We start from the raw sequence: 27,953 nt of genomic DNA, 5'->3' as shown, positions 1-27,953 counted from the left end.
TGCCCACGGCTGGAGACAAAGCGTGAGAACTAGGATGGCGAAAAACGGGTTTGAATGAGAAAATCCGAAGGAGTGAGGCTGAGGGCGGACAATTGGGTTAAAAATAGAAACACATCCTCCACAGGACTCGCTCTTTCCAGCTCCACCCTAGGGGCCGACCGCCAGGCCAGTGGCTGGGCTCCACGAGAAGGCACAGCAACCCGGCTCGGCCCCGCCTCCCGGACCTACTGACAGGGCGCCGGGGGCGTGGCCTCGGACCCGCGACGTCACCGCGCTCCCGGCCGCCGCCGCCGTCGGGGTTTTCGCTGACGCACGGGTCCCGCCCCCTCCCCCTCTTTTCCCCCACTGCCCGGGCGCCGGGCGGCCAGCGCGTTAGTCGGCCGGGACGCGGAGCTGTGTGCATCTCGTACGCGGGCTTGCTCGCTCCCGGGAGCCGCGCAGCTTCCCCGGCGGTGGCAGGAGCGGCGTAGAGTGCCATCAGCGGGCCCTTACGGCCCCCGGCCTCGCGGCGCGCGCTTCACTCGCCCTCCTCGTCCGCCCAACCTGCGGCCTGTGGAGGCGTGAGACGACAACGGGCGAGCGCCTTGAGCAGCGTTAGCCGCTGCGGCGTCCGGTCGTCCCTCCGCCTCCTCCTCGGCCCCCCCCTCGCTTCCCTCCTCCCACTTCCCGAGCTCCGGCGTGTCCCGGCCACGCTCGGCGCTGCTGCAGGAACAAAGGAAGACCCCGCGGCGGCGGCGGCGCCACCTCCGCCTGCGGCTCCGACCCGCTCCCGGCCCGCGGCGGCGTCACCAGGGCGCCCGGCTCAGCCTTCCCGGAGGCCTCGGCCCGGCCTCATCGTGCCGGCTTCGCGCGTGAACCCGGCTTTCTCATTTGGGCCCCCGCAGGGTGAGTGATATGGGGTTGGGGGCGGGAGCCGGGCTGCTCGTTGCCGGGCCGGGGGCGGGAGTGAAGGGACCGGGGCGCCGCGGGCCAACGGCGAAGCCGGAGCAGGCCGCGGATGGCGGCGTCCGGGGGAGGGGAACCCGCCCGCCAGCCCAGGAAGCACAAAGACGGAGGCGTCATTCCGTCGTCGTGGCCCGAGGCCTGGCTCCTGGCGTCCCTGGCTCGCTCCACAGCACGGTCGGGAAACAATGCCCGGCGTGCCGCCTCTGCGGGGCCGGCATCTAGGCCGCTCGCCTTCCGCCCGGCCGCCCTTGGCGGCGGCGCCCGGCGTGGGCACCACGACCCAGAGAAACAAAGAGGCCGAGGCGGCGGCCGCGCCCCCTGGCCGCTGTAGCCCCCCCAGCTCTCCCCTCAGAGGAGCCCTTCGGGGTCGGGGATCGGCGTGGGGCCTTCAGGCGAAAGGCCGGCCGGGCCTGCTGAGCTGCTGTTCTGCATGACTCAGTGGTTTTTCGGAGAGGGCCCTGCTGGGCTTTACTGAGTGAGGCCTTTGCTTGGAGGGGGATGGGGGATCAGTGGGACCCGAACTTGTTCCAAAACCCGTTGGAACATGGGGCCGGGGGTTCTCCGGCGTCGTCTTTTGGGTTTCTCGACGTCGCGGGGTGTCTACCCTGAGATCCGTTTTCATGGAGGAAATGGAGCACCTTCTCCTTTGTTTGGTGCATTTAGGCTGATGAACGTGAAATTTTTTGCTCGCTTTCCACGCACTCCGTGGAGCTGTGTTTTCGAGGAAGGGTCGGGTTATCTTTATTGATTGAATGTCACCTAAGGATTTCATCTAAGGAGATTATTAAGATAAAGGAACACATAGGTCACACATCCCCTTTCTTAAACCTGGGATTTAGATACCTAACCGTAAACGACTGTATTTTACTCTTTATTTTTAGGATTTTTTTAAAAAGTAGGCTTTCAGAACTCAATTGGTGAAAATATTGCAATTTTATCTTCAAAGTTTTTTCTTAAAATGTTTCCCCACGCCCCCCTAAAAAAATTAAGGATTTGTTGTAGTTCTCTCCTGTTTTCTATCTCCCAGGCCCTGAAAAGGAGCCTTTAAAAGTCAATCCTACTCCATTTGGCAAAGAGGGAACTGAAATCTGGAAAGTAAGGACTTGCCCAAGGTCACTGGCTTAGTGGCAGACTAGAGACTTGAACTCAGGTCTCAATTCCCAGGTGAGTGGGAATTCATGCCATGTCATCACATCATGTGCGCCTGGAAGAACTATATTCCATAGGTGTAAAAGCTCTTTGTTCAGAATTGGAATTGGAGAATTGTTCAGTTACTCAGATTTTTTTTTAAGCTGTAAGTTAGAGGAAGCCATAAACTTTATAAAATGTGCATTCTAGCTCTAACTGACAGAGCTGACACGTGCATGCCCAAGTTTCTAATTACTTTAAAATCAATAAATAGTAATGGTATTTTTTTCTAAAATATTTACAGGAAGGGAAATGCAATACCTAATGGGAACACACATCCCCCACTTCATCCCCTAAATCCTCACTAAATGAGGATTCTTTTTTACGCTGTCTCCACTGTGCTTAGTTTTTTATAAACAACCTTGACCATTTTAGCTTTGAGTGATTATGCTTTCATCTTCTAGATTAAGATTGTTCTGTAGTTTTTCCTACATTAGGAAAAAACTAGCAGCCTTTTTTTTTGTTTTCTTATGTTAGATATATGAACGCTGCATCCTTAGTTCTTGGGGTTGTGTAGGAGTTGGCAGGCTTTGAGATATAAATAGAAGCTGATTTCAGAGGCCCCTGTTGACTAGGCTTTATGTGAGAGCCTCCATCCAGCTCAGCTTGTCACATTGCAGCCTTGTGACAGGCTGAAGCGCCCTCCCATGTGATCTAAGCTTCTGAGAAATATTAAAGCAAGCTGTGCACATGTGATGGCATTTAAAAGCTGGCTTTCTAGGGGAAAAAATATAAAAGATGGGAACCCATGTAGAAGACTCATGTTCTGGTGCTTCTTGTGTGTCTCGCAGTTGAAGGTTATTTATAATGGAATGAAAGTAGACATGTTCTCTGAAGGAAAGTTGGAATACTTTGTTATCTCAAAGTGTGAAATCTTTTTTTAGATGGAGTAGCCTCCATTTTATTTATCTAAAACAAAGATTTTAAGAATCAGATTAACTAAAATTACTTATGCAGGTTGATCACTTGGCCTTAAACTTAAGCCAGTTTGCTTTTAAAGCCAGTGTCAGATGACACTGGACATCAGTGTAGAAAATGTGGGCTAGCACTTAAACTGGTTTTAGGAAATACCCAACTTTCATGCATAGGGCAAAAATTAACAGTTTTGTGATGGTGGGCGTGCAAATATATACGTATTTATCATTTGAAAGCATTTTTTTGCTCTCATTATACTCAGCATTTAAAAACCCAGCTGAAAGTGTTTATTAATAAACTTCCTAAGTGATTTTGAAATGTTTACACTACCCTGCTCCAAAATGAGTCAGCTAAATTCCAGTTAATATTTAAAGAGACAGTGTCAACTAAATTAATACTATTATTCAAAATAAGTTGTGGATCTTGGTCACGCTGTACAAGCTATAGATAGTCTTAATATTTGTATGGTGCCCTTTTACTTGCAAAAGGGACGATAAAATGATTTGGGGAATCATTACCAGGGTTCCGGCCAGGTCCAAATCGGTTAGTCCCCTTCTCCCATCTTCTAATTTTGGTAGTTAATACTTGTTAAAACATCATTTTTTAATAACTCACTATAAAGTGTATTCTAGTATGTAGTAGTTGGAAAAAATGACTGTGACAAGTTACAGCACACAAATTTTCCTTTAGGCAAATTCTCTCATGTTTTTTGTACATAAGCTTATACATATTTAAGATGACATGAAAACCCTCCACAACTTTATTTTAAAATAATTTTTCTTGAATATATATTTTCTCATCCAGTGGAAAGCTTATTAATAATTTAGCACAGCGTTTAAGAAGACGTTTAGAAAAGCAAACCCTTGCTTGCAAACAAATGCTTGCTATGTAAAGCTTTCTGGTAACCCAGCATTGAATATTAACCGTTACTAAAGGTTATGTATATATATTGACTTATTTTATTATATTGAATTTGAGCTTGGAACGATTATTATTTTCTGGTATGAGGAAGACAAGCACTTGTTAAAAATAATAGTGCCTTTGGCTGAGAAATCTGGTTCATAATTTGTGCATTGCAGGTTCCTAGGCACTGGCTTTAACATACTCTCAAACCTCAGATGGAGAACATAAAAGGAGTTTCATAAACCAGCTGACTCTAAATTTTTAAAGAGCTTTCTTGTTGGTGCCAAGGTAGCAGGAAGAGCTACGAGTTCTCTTTTCAGCCTTATATAAAGATGTTTCAGCATTTAAAAAGTATGGATGCTCTGCCTCAGCAGAATTGTCAAATTACTGATGAAGCCCAATAATATATACAGGTGCTAGTTTTAAGAAAGCTTTATTCATCCAGTTTAAAGAACCACCTATAAATATCAAGAGTCAGTAATTAATTGTGATTAGCCAATTAAGTAAAAGCATTTGAAATGGTCTGCCTGTAGTGCAGCAGAGTCAAAAGTAACTTAAAGGTACCAATTTCCCAAATTGATTAAAACATAACCCTGAGAGCTAGTAGACCTTTTCATAAATTGAAACCAAGAATAGTGATAGGTGAAAATATCCTAATAATTGATAAAATTTCTTTTTGGGTTTTTTTTTGAGGAGGGTGCTAAAACAGTTTGCCTTTTATAAAGGCCACAAAATATTGATAATTATCTCTGCCCACCCTTTTTAATGATTAACAGAATTTGGACTTTTATTAAAACTTGTGTAGAAATTACAGCGGTATAATAATGATTATATTAGACTATATTTTGGTGATAATGCTAATTTCTGAAATTTTGTTTCGTCTATAGCAGAAAAATATGGCTCAGGAGACTAACCAGACCCCGGGGCCCATGCTGTGTAGCACAGGATGTGGCTTTTATGGAAATCCTAGGACAAATGGAATGTGTTCAGTTTGCTACAAAGAACATCTTCAGAGGCAGCAGAATAGTGGCAGAATGAGCCCAATGGGTAAGTTATTTCCAAGGAAAAACGTATTTGAAGAACTGGTGGACAGAAAATATAGAACCAAGAATTGGGGCTGAGAATGCTGAAAGCCCATGGAGAGAACACCTGACAAGAGCTTGAAATTCAAGCAACAGCCCACGTGCTTGACATGACTGATCAGGAATAAATGACTATCTACAAGCATCTTCTAGCTTTTCAGTTTTCTTTTTTGAGATTATTTTGTTTCACACTTGTGTTCATTGGATTGACTTTTTAATATTTTTTTGTTTGGACACTCAAGTGTAGGATTACAGCACAGTGAATGCTTATATCACTAACCTAATTAAATGCAAGTATTTGTTACTTACTACGTCTTGATACTAAATGAGTTTTTGTAGTGTTCATTTGTTCCTTACAAATCCTTTTTTTAAATAGGGACAGCTAGTGGTTCCAACAGTCCTACCTCAGATTCTGCATCTGTACAGAGAGCAGACACTAGCTTAAACAACTGTGAAGGTGCTGCTGGCAGCACATCTGAAAAATCAAGGTAAGATTGAACATTTCAGAGTCTTTATGGTATTACAAAGAGGAAACCAAGATGTGTCTGTACGGGAGTCCAGTAATAAGGATGTTAATATATCAGATGCCCTTGGCTTTGCATTGTTGCTTAATTGAGGATTTCATGTCTTTTAATACATGACTCTTAAGTCATTGAGTAAAGATGTATATTACAACCTACTCCCTAACCCCCTCAAGGATATTGTGTTGGAAATGCTGTGCTTTTTTATTTCTTTGTTAATTGAGGTTTAGGGATTGTCAAGTGAGACTGTAGACTATTTTATTGGGCAAAACAAGGTGTTTTGGCAGAGCTGCTCTTTTGCCCTTAAACAAGTTACAGGCACAGCTAAAAATCCCTAGTGGGTTGTAGAATATAGTAACCTATACAAAATGCAGCCTCGAGTTGATGAGCCATTTATCAAACTTTTTTCTCAACCGTTTATGCTGGGCATCCAGTATCTTTTTTTTTAAATTTTAGGTTATCTAGCTCCATTTACTCATTTTGGAAATATTATATAATTTAAAGTTGAACTGACAACTTAATCATTGTCTCAAGAGGTACCCTTAACAGCTTTAAAAATTGTTTGCTTGAACTCAAATAGAAATGTGCCTGTGGCTGCCTTGCCTGTAACTCAGCAAATGACAGAAATGAGCATTTCAAGAGAGGACAAAATAACTACCCCGAAAACAGAGGTGTCAGAGCCAGGTATGTCATTTAATACTCGTTCAGTTCTGAATCTGATAGTGCATTCTTTCCTTCCCATTGAAGGACCAAAGAGGAGGGAGAGCTTATAAAATACAGGCCAAGCAAAGAACTACTATCTTTAAAAGTATCTTGAAGTGTAAAATAGTCATATTTATTGTCAGTTTCTTCTCTGCTCATCCCCTACACTATTCTCATGTACATAATGGGCAAAGTCTGTAATCTGGAGATTGGATGTGTTAAAAAATTGATGAAGTTAAATTTCAAGGTCATAAAGAATAATTTTATAATTAAAAGTAGTAACTGTTTAGTTTTGATATTGTCAATGTTGTAGAAAACTTTTAAGTAAAACAACATACTTGAACATTAAAACTTATTTGAAGTGCAATATTCCTGTCATATATTTTGTGGGAGTTTAAAAGTCAGTGTGGAAAGGCATTTTGGTTTTCATGAGATGTGGTGACTTTGGAAACTTTGCTTATATAGCACAACCAGAAGTGCCCTAATGGTGCAAGAAGACTGACTTGAATTACCTGTACTAGGCCCTAGAACAAAGATTTCTATACTTTATGTAATGCACATAGCTTTTTTGATCAATTTGTTCTTTTTTGGCAGAGTGCTGATTAAATGCAATATGAAACTTCTGTTGTGAAAAAATTGTGTCAGTGGTTATACAATCTGCTTTGGAGGCTGGCTTTTGCTAACAGCAGTCAAGTTTGTTTATTGTGTTAATCTTACAAAGTTAAGGCCAAATTCTGAAGTTTGGCAGGTGAAACTATATTTGGCATTCTGAAATGAGCTCCATCCTTAAAAAGCTGACCACATTAGTGTGCCCATGATGCCTTTGTTTGGGTTTTTTTGTTTTTGTTTTTTAAATACAAAATTACTCTGACCTTGGAAGAATAGTCTTGGGTTAGAGCTAGTCTGCATTTATTACTTAGTAGGCATTCTGTGGTTCACTGCTATTTGCCTTTTCTGTATCATTTTCTTCTTCCCCCTTCCCTTGTTTCGGGAGCCACAGTTCATTTTTCAGGTGTGGCCAAAGAAATGGCTGACACCTTCCCTCTACCCCATACAACTATTCCCATAGATTATTCTTTATCCTCATGACATCAGGAAAAACTTTAACGTTGTCACAGTAGCAGTAGCTGGAATATTGTTCATTTAGTCTAATATTAGGCTAATTCTCCCAGTAGATGCATTGCTAATGCAATTGAATTATAAATTTGGGCAGAGTTTTAGAGAAAATTGCCATTAAACTAGCTTGCTGTAGGAGCTTATCTATATGCTAATAGTATTGGTGCTGGCCTATTTGGGCAGTAATTTCAGTATTACATATATAAATTTGCTATTGTTACCATTTGGATTAATATTAAAACCTGAGTTCATAGAATTTGGGGTGTAGTTGAATTATATGTAAGTAGATGTAAATTTTGGTATTTTGTTTAAAGAACTAGTGGCAGTGTGGGCTTTAGTATAGTAATCTGCTATTTTTTGTTCATTGTGAGAAATTTTACTGATGCCATGTGTGCCCTGAAACTTAAAGCCTTTTTAGGTGGAGGAACGGTAGAAGCTATCTCTGTCCAAAGTGGATGCCCGTTTTAGATAAGATTCTTGTTCTGCCTGTGGAATCCTTAATAGTTTAAAATCAGAACTTCTTGAGTAGTTTCTAAAGACTGTTTGCCGATCTTTTTTTAAAAAGCAAGCTTTAAAAAAAAATCTTTCAAGTCTTCCTATAACGTTTAGTGCACCGTGAAAATGGTAAAATGATTTTGTTTTGGAATTTTTGGATCTGATATTGATTTAGGGATGAATGGTTTGGGTTTTATTTGTCAAAATTTGCTGTTTACATCTACAGGAGTTTTTTTTTTCTTTTTCTGTAAGCATAAAATCAAAATGATTTATAGCCAACTGCCTCAAAGTTGTTGGCTACTCTTATTTACTGAGATGTAATGAATCTGAACTTCCCTGATTGAAAAGTTTGCATTTAGGAAATTGTAACGTAGAAAAACTGAGCATATGATTAACATCTCCTAGCTCTTTAAAAACAATTAGGATTTTGGCTGTTACAAGTGTTTTAAAGGAATTTCTTGAGTGAAACCGTCATTGTATAAAATTAGAGAAGCAAGTAGCATAGTGATTGGCAGGAATTTCTCAGATTTGAAAGACGTTCTGGTGTTAAAATGGAAAATTTTGTTTAAAGTTTGTTTTTTTTTTTTTTTTTTTTTTTTTTTGAGACGGAGTCTGGCTCTGTTGCCCAGGCTGGAGTGCAGTGGCGCGATCTCAGCTCACTGCAAGCTCTGCCTCCCGGGTCCACTCCATTCTCCTGCCTCAGCCTCCCAAGTAGCTGGGACCACAGGCTCCCGCCACCTCGCCCAGCTAATTTTTTGTATATTTAGTAGAGACAGGGTTTCACCATGTTAGCCAGGATGGTCTCGATCTTCTGACCTCGTGATCGCCTGCCTCGGCCTCCCAAAGTGCTGGGATTACAGGCGTGAGCCACCGCACTGGGCCTTAAAGTTTGTATTTTCAAGGAAGGCTTCTAAACATTTTTATCAAGAATCTTCCTGGTTCTCTTACATACTTCCTTTTTTGACTTAAATGTTAGCCAGTTAATGCTTGACAAATTTTGTGTTTTTGTCCTTTTCAGTTGTCACTCAACCCAGTCCATCAGTTTCTCAGCCCAGTACTTCTCAGAGTGAAGAAAAAGCTCCTGAATTGCCCAAACCAAAGAAAAACAGATGTTTCATGTGCAGAAAGAAAGTTGGTCTTACAGGTATTACAAAACAAAAGACAATGTATGTTTTGCTTCCTGCAGTTAACAAGGAGCTTTTGGTCACTCCCTAAGAGTGGTTGGTCTTACACGCGCGCGCGCGCACACACACACACACGCCTGACTAGCTGTAGTCTAGGAAAGGTGGGGAAGGTGGTATTGGGGTGGAAAGAAGTTGGATTTTGCTTCCATTTGCCTCCTAATCATATGAAACTATTAACTCAGGCCCTCTTATTTTATTTTATTAGATTGATAAGTTTTTGTATACCTAGGGAAAATGTTACTGAACTAACAGTAAGTGCCACCTACTTTGAGCTATGCAGAGAATGTTCTAGGTGCTTTTTTTCTTGTCTCCTTTAAATCTCAGACCTTGATGGTTGTTTCCACTTGAGGAAACATAACTTTTTTTTTTTTTTTTTTTGAGACGGAGTCTTGCTCTGTAGCCCGGGCTGGAGTGCAGTGGCCGGATCTCAGCTCACTGCAAGCTCCGCCTCCCGGGTTTAGGCCATTCTCCTGCCTCAGCCTCCGGAGTAGCTGGGACTACAGGCGCCCGCCACCTCGCCCGGCTAGTTTTTTGTATTTTTAGTAGAGACGGGATTTCACGGTGTTAGCCAGGATGGTCTCGATCTCCTGACCTCGTGATCCGCCCGTCTTGGCCTCCCAAAGTGCTGGGATTACAGGCTTGAGCCACCGCGCCCGGCCGAGGAAACATAACTTAAGATACGGTAGGACTGTGTTTTGAATCCAAGTTAGTCTAACTCCAGAGCCTGTGTAAATTTTATCCTATTTTGCATCTACAGGAGTCGATAGAGGGAGAACACCTGGTAGAAATTAGCTGGCAGGTAGCCCATTTTGTTTTCTCCACGTGGTTTGGCTTACCAAACACTTCCCTATTACCCTTGCAAGGAAAGACTGAACATAGTTATTTGAATTTCTCACCGTGTCAGAGGAAGTTAGAAGTTCCCTTTCCAGGTTAACATGATAGACTCTTTTCAGGAGTTCACTGTGTCTTATCACCAGGAAGTGGAAGAAAGGAGTTCACTGTCTTTTATGTTACAAAGCAATGAAAATCTGACTTTTTTTTCTTTTAATTGGCTCAAGTTCTCAAGTGACTCTACTTCTTCATTTGTACAGGGTTTGACTGCCGGTGTGGAAATTTGTTTTGTGGACTTCACCGTTACTCTGACAAGCACAACTGTCCATATGACTACAAAGCAGAAGCTGCAGCAAAAATCAGAAAAGAGAATCCAGTTGTTGTGGCTGAAAAAATTCAGAGAATATAAATTACTTCTTGTGAAGAGACTGAAACTTTGTTTTTATTTTAATATATCGTAGGAAAACATTAAAGAGCAGATGCATGGCCATTTTTCTTTGATGTTCTCCAGAGTTTTACTTTACACTTGTCTGTCTTATAATTGATATTTTAGGATGTTTGGGTGTTTGTTACAGGCAGAATTGGATAGATACAGCCCTACAAATGTATATGCCCTCCCCTGAAAAAAATTGGATGAAAATCTGCACAGCAAAGTGAAACACACAGATAATAGGAACAAAATATAGTTCCCATGTGCCAAACAAAATAAATGAAATCTGCATGTTTGCAGCATATCTGCCTTTTGGGAATGTAATCAAGGTATAATCTTTGGTTAGTGTTATGTGCCTGTATTTTTTTAAAATGGTACACCAGAAAAGGACTGGCAGTCTACTTCTACCATAGTTAAACTCCACCCTCTTTAATTTTACAACATGTTCTTTGGAAGCAGGAAGAAATGCTCATAAAGAGGATCAGACCTTCCTTCCCGTGAAACCAGTTTGGCGCCATATATAAGCCTGGTTAAATTGGTCATCTAAAGCTGTCAAATAAGACATTCTGTGAAAGGTAAACATCGAAACTGGTTATAAGTAAAACCATCAAGCCAACAACAGGGTCTTGAGATAATCTTTGAAGCTTATTGTGCTGGCCTGCACCAGAAGATGTCTGCATTACTCATTGCTAAAAATGTGTAGCACAGAACTGCACTAGAATTAATTTGTTTACAAGAAGAAATTTAAGCTCTACGTTTGGTTTTCACATACAGCAGCTCTATTGAATAACATGCATCTGAATTTTAAGTTGCAAAGGTATCTGAATAGTTAATTTTTCATGTGCATCTTTTGTCGAATGTTTTGGTTCAAGAAAGAATGTTTAAAGCTTTTTAAAAGACTTCAGTTCTTAATATAACTGTACCCTCCTGCATGGAAAATCATAACCAACATGGCTGCAGTAGACTTCTTAGTGGTATCCAGCACCACTTGCAGAGGGCTGCTTTATCATATTGTACTTGGGTGTAGGACTCTAGTGTTCTTGGGTGTATTGCATGGGCTGCATTATCTACAGCATTGTACAATAACAACTAGAAAAGGCAGTATACTTCACTGATGCTTGTCTGGTAATATCACTTCTGTGTTATAATGGAAGGTTTTTTGTGATGTATGAAACTTGTGTTTTTTATATATAAATGAGTATAGTTAGTGTTGTGGTAATGCCTGTTTTCATCTGTAAATAGTTAAGTATGTACACGAGGCACTACTTCTGATTTATTGCAGTGTTCAGTCCTAGTTTTTACTTTTATTCTTAAAGCATTCAGTTTTGCTTTCAATTTTATGTACCTTAGTTCTGAGTTAGACCTGCAGATGTGTACAGATAGTTCATATTTATGTATTGCACATAATCATGCTATTCAGCATTGATGCTATATTGTATTATGTAAATAATAAAAAGCCATGTACAGAGGGAAACTTCACTTGTTCATTGGGTTTTTAAGCCATAGTTGGAATCCTAAAGGGGGAAATTAGAAAATGTTACTTTGCATGGCTATACTGTAAATTTTTTTTTCTTTGCCATCCCTGAACTTGTTCAAGTGATAGGAGATATTAGAAGCATTTTCAGGTATGGTACTTTATTTCTGAAGTATTCAATAGGCACCATTGGGATTTAAACCGTTTTAAAATTTGAGGAAAAAGAAATGAAATTTGAACAATTGGGGCCTATCCCCCTTCTCCATGTTGTAAAAGATGACGTTTTATGATAATTCTGAAGAAAGTAGGTATTACTTTGTTTACAAAAACGCTTGTTTCATTTCTGTTTTACGTTTGGCTCTAATACAGGGATGCACCCATGGATTTGGTCTTTGCAGAGTTTATGCCAGATCATAAAGAACAAGGGGTGACAAGTACATGTTAACTTTGACTGGGGTAAATGAATACCAGAGTGCAACTGTTGCTTCTCTGTGATGGAGTTTGGGATGGAAATACCCTAGTTTTTATCTGTCAGTTCCTCGCATGCTGCTACTTTTGCTTCAAGTTGGGGAGGTACATGTGTATGTCAAAGTTCCTATACTGACATAGAGTAGTATTTCTCTGAGTATGAAAAGTCATAATTGAGTTGAAAATCTAGAAGTTGAAGATTTAGAAGGGGAACTTAATTTTTCAAGTTAAAAATGAAGTCAGAATGGTATATAGAAGTTAAGATGAGCCCTCAGACTCCATTGCTCTGAAGGTCTGAGTAGTAGCAAGATACAGGCAGTTTCTTGTTTTTTGTTTTTGCTCTTGTTGCCCAGGCTGGAGTGCAATGGTGTAATACTGGCCCACTGCAACCTCTGCCTCCTGGGTTCAAGCGATTCTCCTGCCTCAGCCTCCCAAGTAGTTGGGATCACAGGCACCTGCCACCACACCTGGCTAATTTCTGTATTTTTAGTAGAGATGAGTTTCTCCATGTTGATCAGGCTGGTCTCGAACTGCTGACCTCAGGTGATCTGCCTGCCTAGGCCTCCCAAAGTGCTGGGATTACAGGCATGAGGCACCGTGCCCGGTAGATCAGTAGTTTTGTTTTTCACAAGAAACATTAAAACGGATGAGAACAGGGTTGTCTATTGACTGGGAAGAAAGGGAATCAGTGTGTAAGGCACTTGAGAGGGTTCTTGCATTCAAACCTGAATGCAAGGCCATGAAGTCCTTTGAAATGTACAGATATTAAACACTTTAATATACCGTGTTTCCTTTACATAAGCAGACAAATCTTTACACCTCCACCACCTGAAGTTTTCTTAAGCTATGACCACATGAATTCGCAGTATAAATGGGTGAGTCCTTTTTAAAAACCTCATCTTCAGTGTGCCTGATCTGTAAAACTAGAGCCTCAGGTGTGATCCTAGGTAGGCTTCCCACAACATGGATTAGTTTGCAAGGGAAAGTTGTTTCTGAGCAGTATGGCATAGTGATTAAGATGAGGGATCCTGGAATCAGCCCGTGATTTTGGGCAAGTTATCTTAGGTCCACTTTGGACTGCTTCATCTCTTAAATGAGGACAGCAACCACCTACTTCAGGAATATGAAGGTGACAACACTTAAAACTGTGCCTGGCACATTGTATTTGCTATTGTCTTAATGTCCTGGAATAATGGTTTCTATAACTTGGGAAGAAAACTATTTGAGAACAAGATTGGTTACATCAAGTTGTATAGTGAAAAGATCTGTTATTTAAACTTGCAGTTTAAAGTCGTTAGAATCACTCTTTTCCGTAAGGCTTTCTTTGCAAGAGATCTGCATTAAATAAAGTTGCTAGCAAATAACTAAATTTGGGCAAATAATAATAGCAAGATAAGTGTACTATTACTGTATTTTGGGAGTTGGTAATACATTCACATGGATTTATCAATACACATTGAGAAGCAAAGCCTCTCAAGCTGTCCCAGATCCTCCATTCCAAAGCCACACATCTTAGGTAACTCATAGTTTAGTTTGGAAAGGTTAATCTCTTCCATATCATGTAAATATTTGAATATGTACAAAGACTTAATTTGACTCTTGTCCATTTTTGTTTTTTTGAGAGGGAGCCTCGCCCTATCACCCAGGCTGGAGTAGAGTGGCACAATCTCGGCTCACTGCAAGCTCCGCCTCCTGGGTTCACGCCGTTCCTGCCTCAGCCTCCCGAGTAGTTGGGACTACAGGCGCCCGCCACCATGCCCGGCTAATTTATTTTTTATTTTTTATTTTTTGTATTTTTAGTAGAGATGGGGTTTCACTGTGTTAGCCAGGATGGTCTCATCTGACCTCGTGATCTGCCCGCCTCCACCTGCCAAAGTGCTGGGATTACAGGTGTGAGCCACCGCGCCTGGCCGACTCTTGTCTGTTTGAATGCAAAGTTCTCAATAGTGGTTTTTGTCCGTAAGTATTAGCTTATAATTTTGGAGAGTGATGGGTATGGTTGCTGGTTGATGAGCAATAAGATTATGTAGCCTTAAACTACCTAGAAGAGTTTCTATGGGTGAGGCAACAGGCTGTTAACAAAAAGAAACTGGAAATACAGTTTCTCCTGTTTGTACAACCTGCTTTAAAAAACAAGTGTACATGTAGAACAGAATACAAAAGTGCCATTTAATACTTTATAGCTATTTCCATGCACAAGTGCTGGTTTTATATTTATATGAAAGCAAAGACTGTTCCTGTGTTTTCTTCCAGAGTATTTCTGTTACAGCTGTAGAAGTAAAGTTAATACTGTTTTGTGCCATAAATGTAAGACTCCATTTTGTCTGCAACTGCTAAGTGCCACTTTCCTTTCGTTATGGGTAGGGATGTTGCTAAGGATACTTAAGTACTTAACAGCAAGATGAAAGAAGTTACAGATTATTTTCTAGTTGGCTAATCTGTGTTGAATATATTTTTTATGATCATTTTTATTGACACCACAGAACCTCAGACTATATATTGATAATGTAACCAAAGCTGCTCAGGAATTGGAGTAAGTTTTCAGTCAACTCAGAAGTTAACAGGAAATCCTTATACATTCCTAAATTTTAGATTAGTGGAAGAACTATTAACAAAACATTAAGCACTTACCTTGTAGAGCTCAGGCATCCGCCAGGAAAAAAAAAATACAAATAGCCTAATGACCTCATCTTAAATACTTGAGTCTGGGTAAATTTTTCAGACTGATCTTGTGAATATAGTCCAGGATAAATTTAAAATGTTGGCTGGTCCTTGCTATGTAATATGCTTCTGCCCTCTTGTCCCTTCCCATCACTAAAAATGTATTCAAACATGCAAACAATGCCAGTTAACAAATATGATTTAGATTTTCTGTTGTGTGGTATTTGTCTACTATTATAGAACCTCAAGCATTTCTCTAAAGAAAACTCTTAAACATCTTGGTGTTGTGGTTTCATGTCCACCCTAATGAGAAAAGTTCTTCCTTAGTAGGGTCATTTTTCCTGAGGAACCCCTCCCATAGATTTATCCCATAGTAGGCCTTATAAATAATATCCACATACTAAAATTATTTGGCTTCTAATGTTAAGTTTTACACTAATTGATATTGTAAAAGTAACTCTACAGTCAAAAGTTGTAATACTTAAGAATAATCTGCCATCCAAGCCATTAACCTTTAGCATCTGTGTTATATTTAAAAATGCCTGCTAAAATTGTCTATGCATAAACAAGTTTTGTTTTTAGTTATGCTGTGGCTTATTTGGTTGGCGTGAAAATTAGATTGCTTTGCATATCTGGGGTAGCATAACCAGTTTTATCAGTGGCTAGATTATATCAGATGACAAAAATAACTTGAGACTTCAGAGGTTTGATAAATAAAGTGATGATACTTATTAGAAGTGGATGCAATCTATAGCCATCAAAATGTGATGCATTCATATTCAGGCATGGTCCTTTAGCGTTGGAGTGATAGGCACTTTTGAGTCTTTGAATGAAAGACAGGCTTTTAAAGTGGATTAAAGGATAGCAGTTTTTACTTGATAAGTTGGGACCCATGGTAACAGCAAGCATCCCACTTATAACTGGTGTCCATTCAGGAAAAAACATGTAACCATTATGTGACTCTACAAAGAAGATGATTACACTGGTAAAAAATACTAAGTGAAAAAAAAAAACACCTAGTAAAAAATACTAAAAGGATTACATTAGTGAAGATTCAGGGTGCGAAGGTGTGAAGTAAAAGGAGAGAAGATTAACAGAATAGGTTTACCTTTATTTGATCTGCTTACAGGGATCTATCTTCCACGGTGACTAATTCTCCTATTTTGGTGAAACTTTTCAGGTTGATGGGTTTAACAAGAGTTAAATCCAAAATTTTCCATTTTAAGGTCATGATTTTATTTTTTACTCTGTGGTTCTTAAACACAATTTACTTCATTTTATATAACACCTGCCAAGAACAGCCTAATAAAATTAAACAAGATCTGGTTTAGGTTTAACAAAATTAAAATGTGTTTAACAAAACCTAGAAATGATGTGAATTTGCTCCTAGGAAACACTGAAAGCATGTGAAAGGAATAGCACTCCAATCCAGCAGTTTATTTTATTTGTGCTTTTTAATAATTGCTGTTTTAAATTCTCTAAGGAGTTGATAATACATAGTCGTTTCTGTTTGGCTTTGAAGTGATCCAAGTATATGTATGTGGTTTGTTTTATAAAACAACCACAAAATATAGTCTTTCTATGAACATATGCAGAGTGATCAGAAAGTCTCCCATTCTCTAGGCCAGAAACATCATGAATGCTCTCATATCTGACTAAATGCTGACTGAGACATCTCAAACTCTACCTTTTGTCCAAACTAGAGGAGTTTTTGACAATTTTTCTGGACTGGGGAGGTATTTTTCAAAGATCCCTATTTTAGGAATCAAAAGGGAATCTAGGAAAATTGCTTATTTGATCTACAAACTGATAAGCTGAGAACCTATCATATTGAAAATGATTAAATACTCTATAAAATCAGTAGTTTACCAAAAATAGAAAACGTTTAATTACTTCTATTTATTTATTTATTTAGAGACAGTCTCACTCTGCCACCTAGGCTGGAGTGCAGTGGCACAATCTCGGGTCACTGCAACCTCCACCTCCTGGGTTCAAGTGATTCTCCTGCCTCACTCAGCCTCCTGAGTAGCTGGGATTACAGGCATGGACCACCGTGCCCAGCTAATTTTTCTATTTTCAGCAGAGATGGGGTTTCACTATGTTGGCCAGGCTAGTCTCAAACTCCTGACCTCTGTTGATCCACCCGCCTCTGCCTCCCAAAGTGCTGGGATTTCAGATGTGAGCCACCGCACCTGGCCTTAATTACTTATTTAGAATGCTGTCTACCAATGGTTCTTGTGCCAACAGCTGTGCTTTAAATTCCCTACCAGTGCCTTTCAATATAATTTTTTTTTTTTTTTTTTTTTTTTTTTTGAGATGGAGTTTCACCTTTGTTGCCCAGGCTGTAGTGCAATGGCATGATCTCGACTCACCACAACCTCCACCTCCTGGGTTCAAGCAATTCTCCTGCCTCAGCCTCCGAAGAAGCTGGGATTACAGGCATGCCCCACCACACCTGGCTAATTTGTATTTTTAGTAGAGACAGAGTTTCTCCATGTTGGCCAGGCTGGTTTCAAACTCCTGACCTCAAGTGATCTGCCTGCCTAGGCCTCCCAAAGTGCTGGGATTACAGGCGTGAGCCACTGCGCCCGGCCTCCAATAGAATTTAATGTAGGCCAACATGTAATTTTAAAATTTCTAATAGCCGCATTTTAAAATGTGCTATATGTACTATCTTCAATTTCTTAGAGCATATCTCAATTAAAAGTAGCCACATTTCAAATGCTCACTACTCGTATGTGGCTATTACTATGTAGTGTATTATGCCTTTCTTGTGCTGCTGTAAAGAAATACCTGAGGTCAAGTAATTTATAAAGAAAAGAGGTTTAATTGGCTCACAGTTCCGCAGGCTATACAGGAAGCATGGCAGCGTCTGCTTCTGGGGAAGCCTCAGGGAGCTTTTACTCAAGGCAAAGTGGGGGCAGAAGGAAGAGAGAGAAGGTTGAGGTGCCACACACTTTTAAATGACCAGATCTCACAACAACTCATCATCACAATGACAGCAGCAAGGGGATATGGTGTTAAACCATAAGAAATCACCCCCATGATCCATTCACCTCCCACCAGGACCCACCTCTAGCACTGGGGATTACAGTTCAACATGAGATTTGGGCGGGGACAAATACCCAAACTGTGTCACATAGCACACTCCTAGACTGTGCTTAAAGTCATCTTTAAGGACTCTAGACAATTGTCACAGCTAATCAAATCTGCCCAATGATGTGCAGTCCCTTATACAGAAGCCCATATTGGTTTGAACATAATACTTGGTACTGAATAATAGCATTTCAAACTTTAAAGGTCGTTTTTCAGCGGTACACTTTCTTTTCTCCTCTCCCCTCCCCTCCCCTCTCCTCTCCTCTTTTCTTTTCTTTCTTTTCTCACTCTGTCGCCCAGGCTGGAGTACAATGGCATGATCTCGGCTCACTGCAACCTCTGCTTCCAGGGTTTAAGTGATTCTCCTGCCTCAGCCTCCCAAGTAGCGGGGATTACACGCATGCACCATGATGCCCCACTAATTTTTGTATTTTTAGTAGAGACGGGGTTTCCCCATGTTGGCCAGGCTGGTCTTGAACTCCTGACCTCATCTGATCCACCTGCCTCTGCGATTACAGGCATGAGCCACCATGCCCGGCTAGTGGTACACATTGGGTTTTTTTTTTTTTTTTTTTTTTTTTTTTTTTTTTTTTTTGAGACAGAGTTTCACTGTTGTTGCCAAGGCTGGAGTGCAATGGCACAATCTCAGCTCACCGCAACCTCCGCCTCCCAGGTTCAAGCAATTCTCCTGCCTCAGCCTCTGAGTAGCTGGAACTACAGGCATGCACCACCACATCTGGCTAATTTTGTATTTTTAGTAGACACGGGATTTCTCCATGTTGGTTAGGCTGGTTTTGAACTCCCGACCTCTGGTGATCTACCCGCCTCTGCCTCCCAAAGTGCTGGGATTACAGGCATGAGCCACCGTGCCCAGCCAGTGGTACATTTTTTTTTTTTTTTTTTTTTGAGACAAAGTCTGGCTCTGTCGCCCAGGCTGGAGCGCAGTGGCGCGATCTCGGCTCACTGCAACCTTTGCCTCCTGGGTTCACACCATTCTCCTGCCTCAGCCTCTCGAGTAGCTGGGACTACAGGCGCCCGCCACCATGCCTGGCTAATTTTTTGTATTTTTTAGTAGAAAGAGGGTTTCACCATGTTCGCCAGGATGGTCTGGATCTCCTGACCTTGTGATCTGGCCGCCTCAGCCTCCCAAAGTGCTGGGATTACAGGCGTGAGCCACCGCGCCCAGCAAGTGGTACACATTTTTAAAGCTAAAGATCAAGAGCTGGATTTTAAAATGAATTAGATGTATGCTACTTAGTAGAAATAAAATGAAACAGGCCTGTTAAAGCTGTTACAAGAGGATTCTCCTGGTTTACATCTGTGGGAAGCTACAGTATCTTCTGGGAAGCCATTGAGAACTGAGATGAACAAACACGTTCCTGTATTTGACACTGGGCATCTTCCTAAGGCCTAGGCATGCCACATGTGAGAAGGATAAGTGAGGCATTCATGGTTTCAGCTTTCAAGGAGATCATAAGCTAGTCCAATGGACAAAAATAATCTTCTGAATTACTAAATTGGTCGTGTTAATTTTAGAACTGAAGAAGTAAATTCCATTGGAATTTCATGAAGATCAGTGGTCAGAATTTCAAAATTAATGTTGGATATTATTAGGTATAGATCATTACTTGAAGCCTCTTCTACCAGGGAAAACACACCTTACAAAATTTGTAACCATCGTAGGTGGAGAGTAAAATTTTCCTTCTAGGGTGGGAAAGTAAAGGAGTAGATGGTGGTTAGATACTGGCTTTGAAGTTTGTGACTCAAAAACTGTGACTCTGGGAAAGTTACTTACTCTTGAGTATCTTATTGCATTCATCTATGCAGACTTTAAGAATTAAAATTATATATATATATATATATATAAAAATACATTTAGTCATGGTAAGCACATTGTGAGGGCTTAATAGAGATTCAGTGTTTTAAAATTGGTTTCAGGGCCGGGCACGGTGGCTCACACCTGTAATCCCAGCACTTTGGGAGGCCAAGGCGGATGGATCACGAGGTCAGGAGATCGAGGCCATCCTGGCTAACATGGTGAAACCCCCATCTCTACTAAAAAAAAATACAAAAAATTAGCTGGGTGTGGTGGCTGGCACCTGTAGCTCCTAGCTACTCAGAGGGAGGCTGAGGCAGAAGAATGGTGTGAACCTGGGAGGCGGAGCTTGCAGTGAGCCGAGATGGAGTCACTGCACTCCAGCTTGGGCGAGAGAGAGAGAGACTCCATCTCAAAACAAACAAATAAAAAAATTAGTTTCAACATGACTAATTACCTCTGCAAAAGGTTATATTCATAGATGTATAAGAGGCTAGATTCTGATCTATGGAGTGTAACAATTGGTCACTTTTTAATCAACTGAAATTCATTTGGTAGAATGGAAATGAAATTCCACCACTAGTTTCCTTGCGAGGCTGACAGGTCAAGCTGGGGTCCATAAGTCCCCGAAATTGCATGCAAAATTTGGTGTCTGTTTCTTGGTAGAATTTTTAAAGAGATCCATGACTCAAAGACCCACCATCTAAATGGCCTTCCTGTGGAGATACTTGAGCACCTTAAGAGAGAAATACATGTTACACAAGCCAAGAATATCAAATCTGCTTTGCTTCTCTAAGACAATATCAGAAAAAAATGAAATACCTTTTCTCTTCTTTTTAGAGTCAACAACAATGGTTCCATGAACTGATGGAGAAAACAAATGCCTCTTATTAGAGGCAACAACGATAGTTCCATGAACTGATGGAGAAAATGAATTGGTGGGTCACAAATGTAGTCCTCTGGTTGGTCCTTTTAAAAATAACCTTGCCTTGCTATTTAGTTTGCTTTTTCCTGATATTTCTCTCCCACTCCTCTCAAACAGATCAGGGTCTTAAGATATCATGCTTTACACGATAACATGTGTTTGTAAGCCAAGAAATACGAATTTCAAGTGTGTCATCTTACATAGTAATTGTCTCAATCATGTAAGTCCAGATATTTTCTTATAGTCCTAGCTGATTCATCAAGGTACTGTTCTGAGTAATGGCGAGAAACTAAACCATCTATAACCTACTATTTCCAAGGCTAAAATAATAGAGAAGTTCAAATTTAGTCTGAGTCTGTTCAGGACAACAGCACTTGTTTATTACTAAGTGTTCCCTCTTTTGCTGTATACTTTCTCCCTGAACTTGTACCCTAGTTTGCTGTTGCTGGAGGGATGCCTGAGAATCAGTCTTTGAAACTTTCTAATGTTTATAATCCTTCCCAATCCATTGGATCCAAATATTGAAAATGGATGAGATTTTCCTAAATCATGCTTAGAAAGGTAGCCCAAATCTTTTAGCATTCTCCAAAAATCAACTGGAGAGTTAAAAACAAACATACACACACATACACATATTTGGATCTCAATTCATTCCCATTGAATCAGAATGTATGGGACAATCTTTATTTTTGACAGCTCTCCCTAAGTGACTCTGTTAATTAGAATATACTTCTCCTAGGCCACGTGTGGTGGCTCATCTCTGTAATCCCAGCACTTTGGGAGGCTGAGGTGGGCAGATCACCTGAAGTCAGAAGTTTGAGACTAGCCTGACCAAAATGGAGAAACCCTGCCTCTACTAAAAAATACAAAATTAGCCGGACGTGGTGGCGCATGCCTGTAATCCCAGCTACTCAGGAGGCTGAGGCAGGAGAATCGCTTGAACCCAGGAGGCGGAGGTTGCAGTGAGCCAAGATTGCACTATTGTACTCCAGCCTGGGCAACAAGAGTGAAACTCTGTCTCAAAAAAAAAAAAAAAAAAAAAAAAAAAAAAAATATATATATATATATATATATATATATATATATATATATATATACTTCTCCTGGCTGGGCATGGTGGCTCATGCCTGTAATCCCAGCACTTTGGGAGGCCAAGGCAGGCAGATCATTTGAGGTCTACAGTTTGAGACCAGCCTGGCCAACATGGTGAAACCCTCTCTCTACTAAAAATACAAAAATTAGCCAGGTGTGGTGGCTGGTGCCTGTTATCCCAGCTACTCAGGAGGTTGAGGCAGGAGAATCGCTTGAACATGGGAGGCAGAGGGTGCAGTGAGCCAAGATCGCGCCACTGCACTCACTAGGCCCATACAATAAAAAGAGGTAAATTTGGACAGTCTAGTGGCTCATTTATATAAACTGTCATAAGTATAGTTTTCTGTATCTATGAATTAGCCCCATTTTAAAGTACAAGCATATATAGTCTCATTAAAACTGTTGTTTTCTATCCATGGGTCACATCAGAGGTGGGTTTTTTTGTGTGTGTTTTTTTGTTTGCTTTGTTTGTTTGTTTTGAGGCAGGGTCTCACTCTGTCACCCAGGCTGGAGTGCAATGGCGCAATCTTGGCTCACTGCAACCTCTGCCTCCTGGGCTCAAGTGATTCTCGTGCCTCAGCCTCCTGAGTAGCTGAGATTACAGGTGCGTGCCACCAGGCCCGGCTAAGTTTTGTATTTTTAGTAGAGATGAGGTTTTACCAGGTTAGCCAGGCTGGTCTTGAATTCTTGGCCTCAAGTGATCCATCTGCCTCGACCACGGTGCTGGGATTACAGGCATGAGCAATGGTACCCGGCCACATTATTTTGCAAAATGCTGTCGTAGAAGCAAACCCATCTCTATTTTAATCCTATGATTCCTCAATATATAGCTCAGATCTTTCACCTGGAAAATCCTTGCAAAAACAAACTACTTAATCACATCATTCTTTGGAGTTCCATGAAACTGAATGATAAAACTGAAACTCAAATGGGTGTCACTCATTTTATCTTCTGTTCATTGATACTGTTTATTTGCCACCTTTGAAGGACTATTTAAACTATCTAAAGCCATAGTCACACTTCCCCTGCTCTGAAGAAGAGCTAAAGAAAGGCAGTGGGAATAAAGAATTCTTTTTCTACTGCATTGTATGAGTTGTCTAGAAAAGTTGAGTAAGAACCTAGGACAAGGAAATCAGACAGCTCCCAGCATACCTATTGTCCGAGTTCCCTCGCACAACTTCAGAATTGTATTCAAAAGTATTTTCACAACAGTAGGCACCCACTTAATTAAATACAAGCACATAATCAATATATATATATATATATACGCACACATATATATGTGTGTGAGTATATATATGTAGTTATCACCAAAATATATATGTAGTTATCACCAAGATCTTAGCTTCATTTCTCTAAATGCAAACCAGGGCCATCTGAGCATACATTAAGAAATACACAAGAGTAATTGGAATGGCCTTTTGATCCCAAGAGATATGGCACAGAGACATTTAGAGAAGTGTGCCACATGATCTTCTCAGGAACATGGGAAAGGCACCAGGACCAGAGGGAGGCAGAGGTTTGGGCACCTTTGAGTAACTGTATCTCAAAGAGAAATGTAGTAGAAAAAACCAAGGACCTTGAAATTAGACAGATCTGGGCTGAAGTCTTTGTTTCAATTCTAATAGCTATGTATTTGGGGGCAAGTTATTTAATGCTTTTATTTCTTCAGTAGGAAAGTGTGCCTCACAAGAAAACTTTACGGTGTTCTTTCCAATTCAACAAAATAACATCCAAAGAGCTGAGCACAGTATTTAGCACAGAGTCAATGCTGCTGGTCAAAACTGTTCACACACTTTTTTTGCTTTCTCATCTTCACTCTGCCCTCCCTGGCCCAAGCTATCTCCATCAAGTTAACAAAGACCTGAGCTGGAAAGGAGTGGAAGAGACGTTAAAGCCACGCTCTCACTGATTATTGAATAAACAGGATGGTTCGGCTCCCTCCTATAGAAGAGAAAGGGCTATTGATATTAAACTCTAGAAATGAGTTGAAAACCATTGAAATGAACTCTGGAAATGCAGCCCCTCTGATTAATACTTACCTGAGTGAGATTACCTGTTTTGCAATAACACGTCATTGGTTGCAACCCAAGATGGTGGAGTTAGGGGATCTAGGGGAGCTGCAAAGTTAGGTCAGTAATAAACACTTAGAAAGCCATGCATTACACAGTCATGGAGTCAGGACCCCATTATAATATCATAGTGGTTCTTCTGCAATCAGCTGACAATGATCTAGTCTCACGTTCAGCAGATGCCACAAAAAGGGACAATTCCAAAAGCAGTCAGGTAATTATCAGCATTATTTGTTTGTTTCCCAGCATTTACACAGAGGTTTCCTGACAGTTTCAGTTCCTCATGAATGATTTCTAATAAGGGGTTGCTATCATCTCAATGCTGGTGACTCCCACAAATTCATATGTTGAAATCTGACTGTCAAAGTGATGGTGTTAGGAGATAGAGAATTTCGGAGGTGATGAGGTCATAAGGGCTGAGTCCTCATGAACTGGATTAGTGCCCTTATAAAAGAGGTTCCAGAGAGCTGCCTTACCTCTTCCACCATGTAAGGCTACAGTGAGAAGATGGCCCTCACCAAACTCCAAATCTTCTGAGGCCTGGATCTTGAACTTCCCAGCCTCTAGAACAGTGAGAAATAAATTTTTGTTGTGAATGAGCAACCCAGCTTATGGTGTTTTGTTAAGACAGCCTGAACAGACTAAGACAGAGGTATTCTAAGTTGGACATCCCATCTCAAACACAAAACAACTGTTTTGTTTGGCCTCAAAAACCAACCTGCATCATGAATAATTGTTTTTTATTTGCCCTCGTTTTCCTGATATGAATTGATTTCCAAAAATTATCAACTGTTACATACTTTTTAGCTTGTAGCAACATTCTAAATCATAAAAGTGTTAATAAACACATCAATAATTTTCCCTTAATACTGAGGATAAACAAATAGGATGTTTCCTGTATCATAGTTTGTATGATATCAGTAATATACTTAATGTCTCAAAAGATTATAGTTAGGCAATAGACAATTATTGAATTGAAGTGGATTATTTGACTATTAGAGGAAGAATAAGAAGTAGTAATGCATAACACAATCTTTTATATTCTTTTTTGGGGTTGGGGATTCTAAAAGACAAAAATGCTTTTTCCACAGTTGAATTCAAATATATGTAATTACATGTCTTTCACTTTCAGTAATTTATAAGCTCCTTGCACCTTCTTTGAATCACCAGTGTCTAACAGTGCCTTGCACAAAGTAAGACCCTAAATACGACATCTTTCTCACTTAAAGACCAGATTCTTTGTAAGTGGAGCACAAATTTCCTAGGACTACTGTAACAAATTGCCACAGGATGGGTTCCTTAAAACAACTGAAATTTATCATCTCACAGTTCTGGAGGCTAGAAGTTTGAAATCAAGATGTTGGCCAGGCGTGGTGGCTCACACCTGTAATCCCAGCACTTTGAAAGAGAGAAGTGGGAGAATCACTTGAACCCAGGAGTTTGAGACCAGCCTGGGCAAAATAGCAAGACCCCCCCTCTATAAAAGAAAAGAAAAGAAAAAGAAAATCAAGGTGTCAGCAGTGTAGGTTCCTTCTGAAGGCTCTAAGAAAAAATTCATTTCGTGCCTCTCTCCTAATTTCTTACGGTTGTCAGCAAACCTTAAAGTTCTTTGGTTTGCAGCTACATATCTTCGGTCTCTGCCTCTGTCTTCATGGCCTTCTTCCTGTGAGTCTGTGTGTCTCCGTATCCAAATCTCCATCTTCTTTCTCTCAGTAAGAAAATAGTCATTAGATTTAGAGCACATCTTGTTCTAGTGTAACCTCACCTTAATTTGATTATCTCTGCGATCCTATTTCCAAATAAAGTCACATTCACAGGTACTGGCGATTAGGACTCCAGCATATCTTTTTGGGAGACTCGATTTAACCAACTACATTAAGAACTAGAACTAGAAAGTGTGGCCAAAGAATCTTGCTTTAACTATTAAAATACCATGCAGAAAGAACAATTTTGTTAACTATAATTCAGGTATGCTTTTACATGAATATTAGTTGCAAAGATTTTAGCCACAGATAAAAACTTTATCAATGTGCACCTTTTCTTTGATATGACAGATTCAATAAAGGAATAAAGAGCTCTCTTTGAGAAGTACCATTATGATCACAAAAACATTAATTTACCATGATTGTGGGAAATATTGACATTGATTTTACATGTTGATACATTCTATGAAACATTCAGAGGAAAAGACCTCCGGTTATGCAAAAGAAACAATGCGAAGTGCTTGCTACTCACAAAGATTCTCTTCTTGACAAAACTCTAGCCAGCCCCTTTGAGCTCTTTTTCAACAGGGCCCACCCTTGGGCCTGTCCTCAAAAGCCTGACTTTAGCAAGAATCCTGCTAAGCTAGTTTAGCCATGATCCCTCATCCACGGTATCTGATCACTCTTAATTTCTGACCACATTCATCTCTCACCATCCCCCAGGTGATTTCTGATCACCCTAGCAAGAACCCTTCTTCCTGGTTAGCTAGAATCCCCTCTTACCTCTGATGTTTCCTCTTAGTAACCATTCCTTTTATTTCTTTTTCCATCCAACGACTCCTCCACTGTGCTTCTTGGCTATACGTTCCCACTTTTCCTTGTTGTACACAGAGTTGAGTCCAATCCCCTTCCACTGCTCTGCAACTCTATTTCGGTAGTTGCTATACCTATCACCACAGTCCTGAATAAAGTCCACCTTACCATTTTCACATGTGTCGCAAATCACTTTTTCTTTAGTATCACACCAGTTCCTCTTTTTCCGCACATAGTAAGATAACAATCCTCAGGTTTCCTTGCGGTTAGCTGTGTGTCAGAGTCTGAGCCAGGAATGGTGGGTAGAATGAACGTAAGTCACTTCTAAGTTTGACCCTTGAAAACGTTCCGCTTGAACCTCCTTTCTCTCATTTCTCTGCTAGAATGACTCTGGGACCACATTTTCCAGTGGCATAGTCATCAGAGGAAGGAGAGCCTACCCAGTGTGATGTGAATAAATGGATGAGGTTCTACTTTGTTACTGCTTCATGGCCCAGTTTCCTAATGCACGTTACGGATTGTGCAACTTTACAACATCATCTAAGAAAACTAAATGTGTATTTAAAGCCCTTAGAATCAAAGACTGATAGTGATGTGCTCATCTTTGTATTCCCTGGCACATTTCACAGTACCTGACTCATCACCATGCTTGTTTCTCTTTTTTCTTTTTTTTTTTTTTTTTTTTTTTTGAGACAGAGTCTTGTTTTGTTGCCCAGGCTGGAGTGCAGTAGCACAATCACAGTCACTATAACCTTGAACTCCTGGGCTCAAGCAATCTCCCACCTGAGCCTCCTGAGTAGCTGGGACTACAAGAGCACACTATCACGCCCAGTTAAATTTTAATTTTTTGTGTGTGAAGATGGGGGTCTTGCTATGTGGCCCAGGCTGGTCTCCAACTGCTGGCCTCAAGTGATACTCCCACCTCAGCCTGCCAAAGTGCTGGGATTATAGACGTTAGCCACTGCACCCAGCCCTGTTTGTTTTTCTTTATATCGGAAAGTGATCTTCAAAAATCAGTAATTTTTTTTTTTTTGGTCCGTTATACTATTTGTAATGAAAACTCATTATTTGATATCTTATTTTCTTTTTTTTTTTTGTTTTGAGACGGAGTCTCACTCTGTCTTCCAGGCTGGAGTGCAGTGAGGCGATCTCGGCTCACTGCAACCTCTGCCTCACGGGTTCCAGCAATTCTCCTGCCTCAGCCACCTGAGTAGCTGGGACTACAGGTGCACGCACCACGTCTGGCTAATTTTTTGTATTTTTAGTAGAGACGGGGTTTCACCATGTTGGCCAGGCTGGTCTCGAATTCCTGACCTCAAGCAATCCACCCGCCTCAGCCTCCCAGAGTGCTGGGATTACAGGTGTGAGCCACCACGCCTGGCCCAGCATCTTATTTTCTTAAATACTTAAAAGAAAGAGAAAAATCAGTGACAACAACAAAAAAAGCAGTGAGTGGCTCCCATGTGCCAAAACTTCTGGTGTTAAACAGGCAGAACATATTTACTTTATTTATTTATTTAT

General features: G+C 40.7%; 3 protein-coding genes across 4 annotated transcripts in view; 1 reads left to right on the top strand and 2 right to left on the bottom strand.

Annotated features, from left to right (window-relative positions):
- The window catches only part of ANXA1 (annexin A1), an 897,109-nt gene that overhangs the window by 807,817 nt on the left and 61,339 nt on the right, over positions 1–27,953 (bottom strand). The gene's annotated exons all lie outside the window — the stretch shown is intronic.
- Positions 98–478, bottom strand: LOC126937474 (uncharacterized). Its single transcript, XM_050760932.1, has one exon. It carries the CDS (start codon positions 476–478, stop codon positions 98–100), a length of 381 nt encoding a protein of 126 aa, XP_050616889.1.
- ZFAND5 (zinc finger AN1-type containing 5) lies at positions 118–11,786 on the top strand. Of its 2 annotated transcripts, XM_050760926.1 has the most exons (7): positions 118–885; positions 1,973–2,109; positions 4,839–4,998; positions 5,410–5,521; positions 6,135–6,238; positions 8,886–9,011; positions 10,143–11,786. In XM_050760926.1, the coding sequence occupies exons 3-7, from the start codon at positions 4,848–4,850 to the stop codon at positions 10,289–10,291; spliced, it is 642 nt and encodes a 213-aa protein (XP_050616883.1). In that variant the 5' UTR covers positions 118–885; positions 1,973–2,109; positions 4,839–4,847; the 3' UTR covers positions 10,292–11,786. The 2 variants fall into 2 exon arrangements, with proteins under 2 accessions (XP_050616883.1, XP_050616884.1); XM_050760927.1 differs by lacking the exon at positions 1,973–2,109.

The sequence above is a fragment of the Macaca thibetana genome, chromosome 15, assembly GCF_024542745.1.
Source record: "Macaca thibetana thibetana isolate TM-01 chromosome 15, ASM2454274v1, whole genome shotgun sequence".
Classification (NCBI taxonomy): domain Eukaryota; kingdom Metazoa; phylum Chordata; class Mammalia; order Primates; family Cercopithecidae; genus Macaca; species Macaca thibetana.
Note: the sequence above shows the minus strand (reverse complement) of the source record. Positions and strands in the feature narration are given on the sequence as shown.

Coding starts and splice junctions, on each gene's coding strand:
- LOC126937474 (XM_050760932.1), bottom strand. CDS start 478: ATGGCACTCTACGCCGCTCCTGCCACCGCCGGGGAAGCTGCGCGGCTC.
- ZFAND5 (XM_050760927.1), top strand. CDS start 4,848: ATGGCTCAGGAGACTAACCAGACCCCGGGGCCCATGCTGTGTAGCACA. Junction 5,522..6,134: donor AGCACATCTGAAAAATCAAG/GTAAGATTGAAC, acceptor GAACTCAAATAG/AAATGTGCCTGTGGCTGCCT. Junction 6,239..8,885: donor AACAGAGGTGTCAGAGCCAG/GTATGTCATTTA, acceptor TGTCCTTTTCAG/TTGTCACTCAACCCAGTCCA.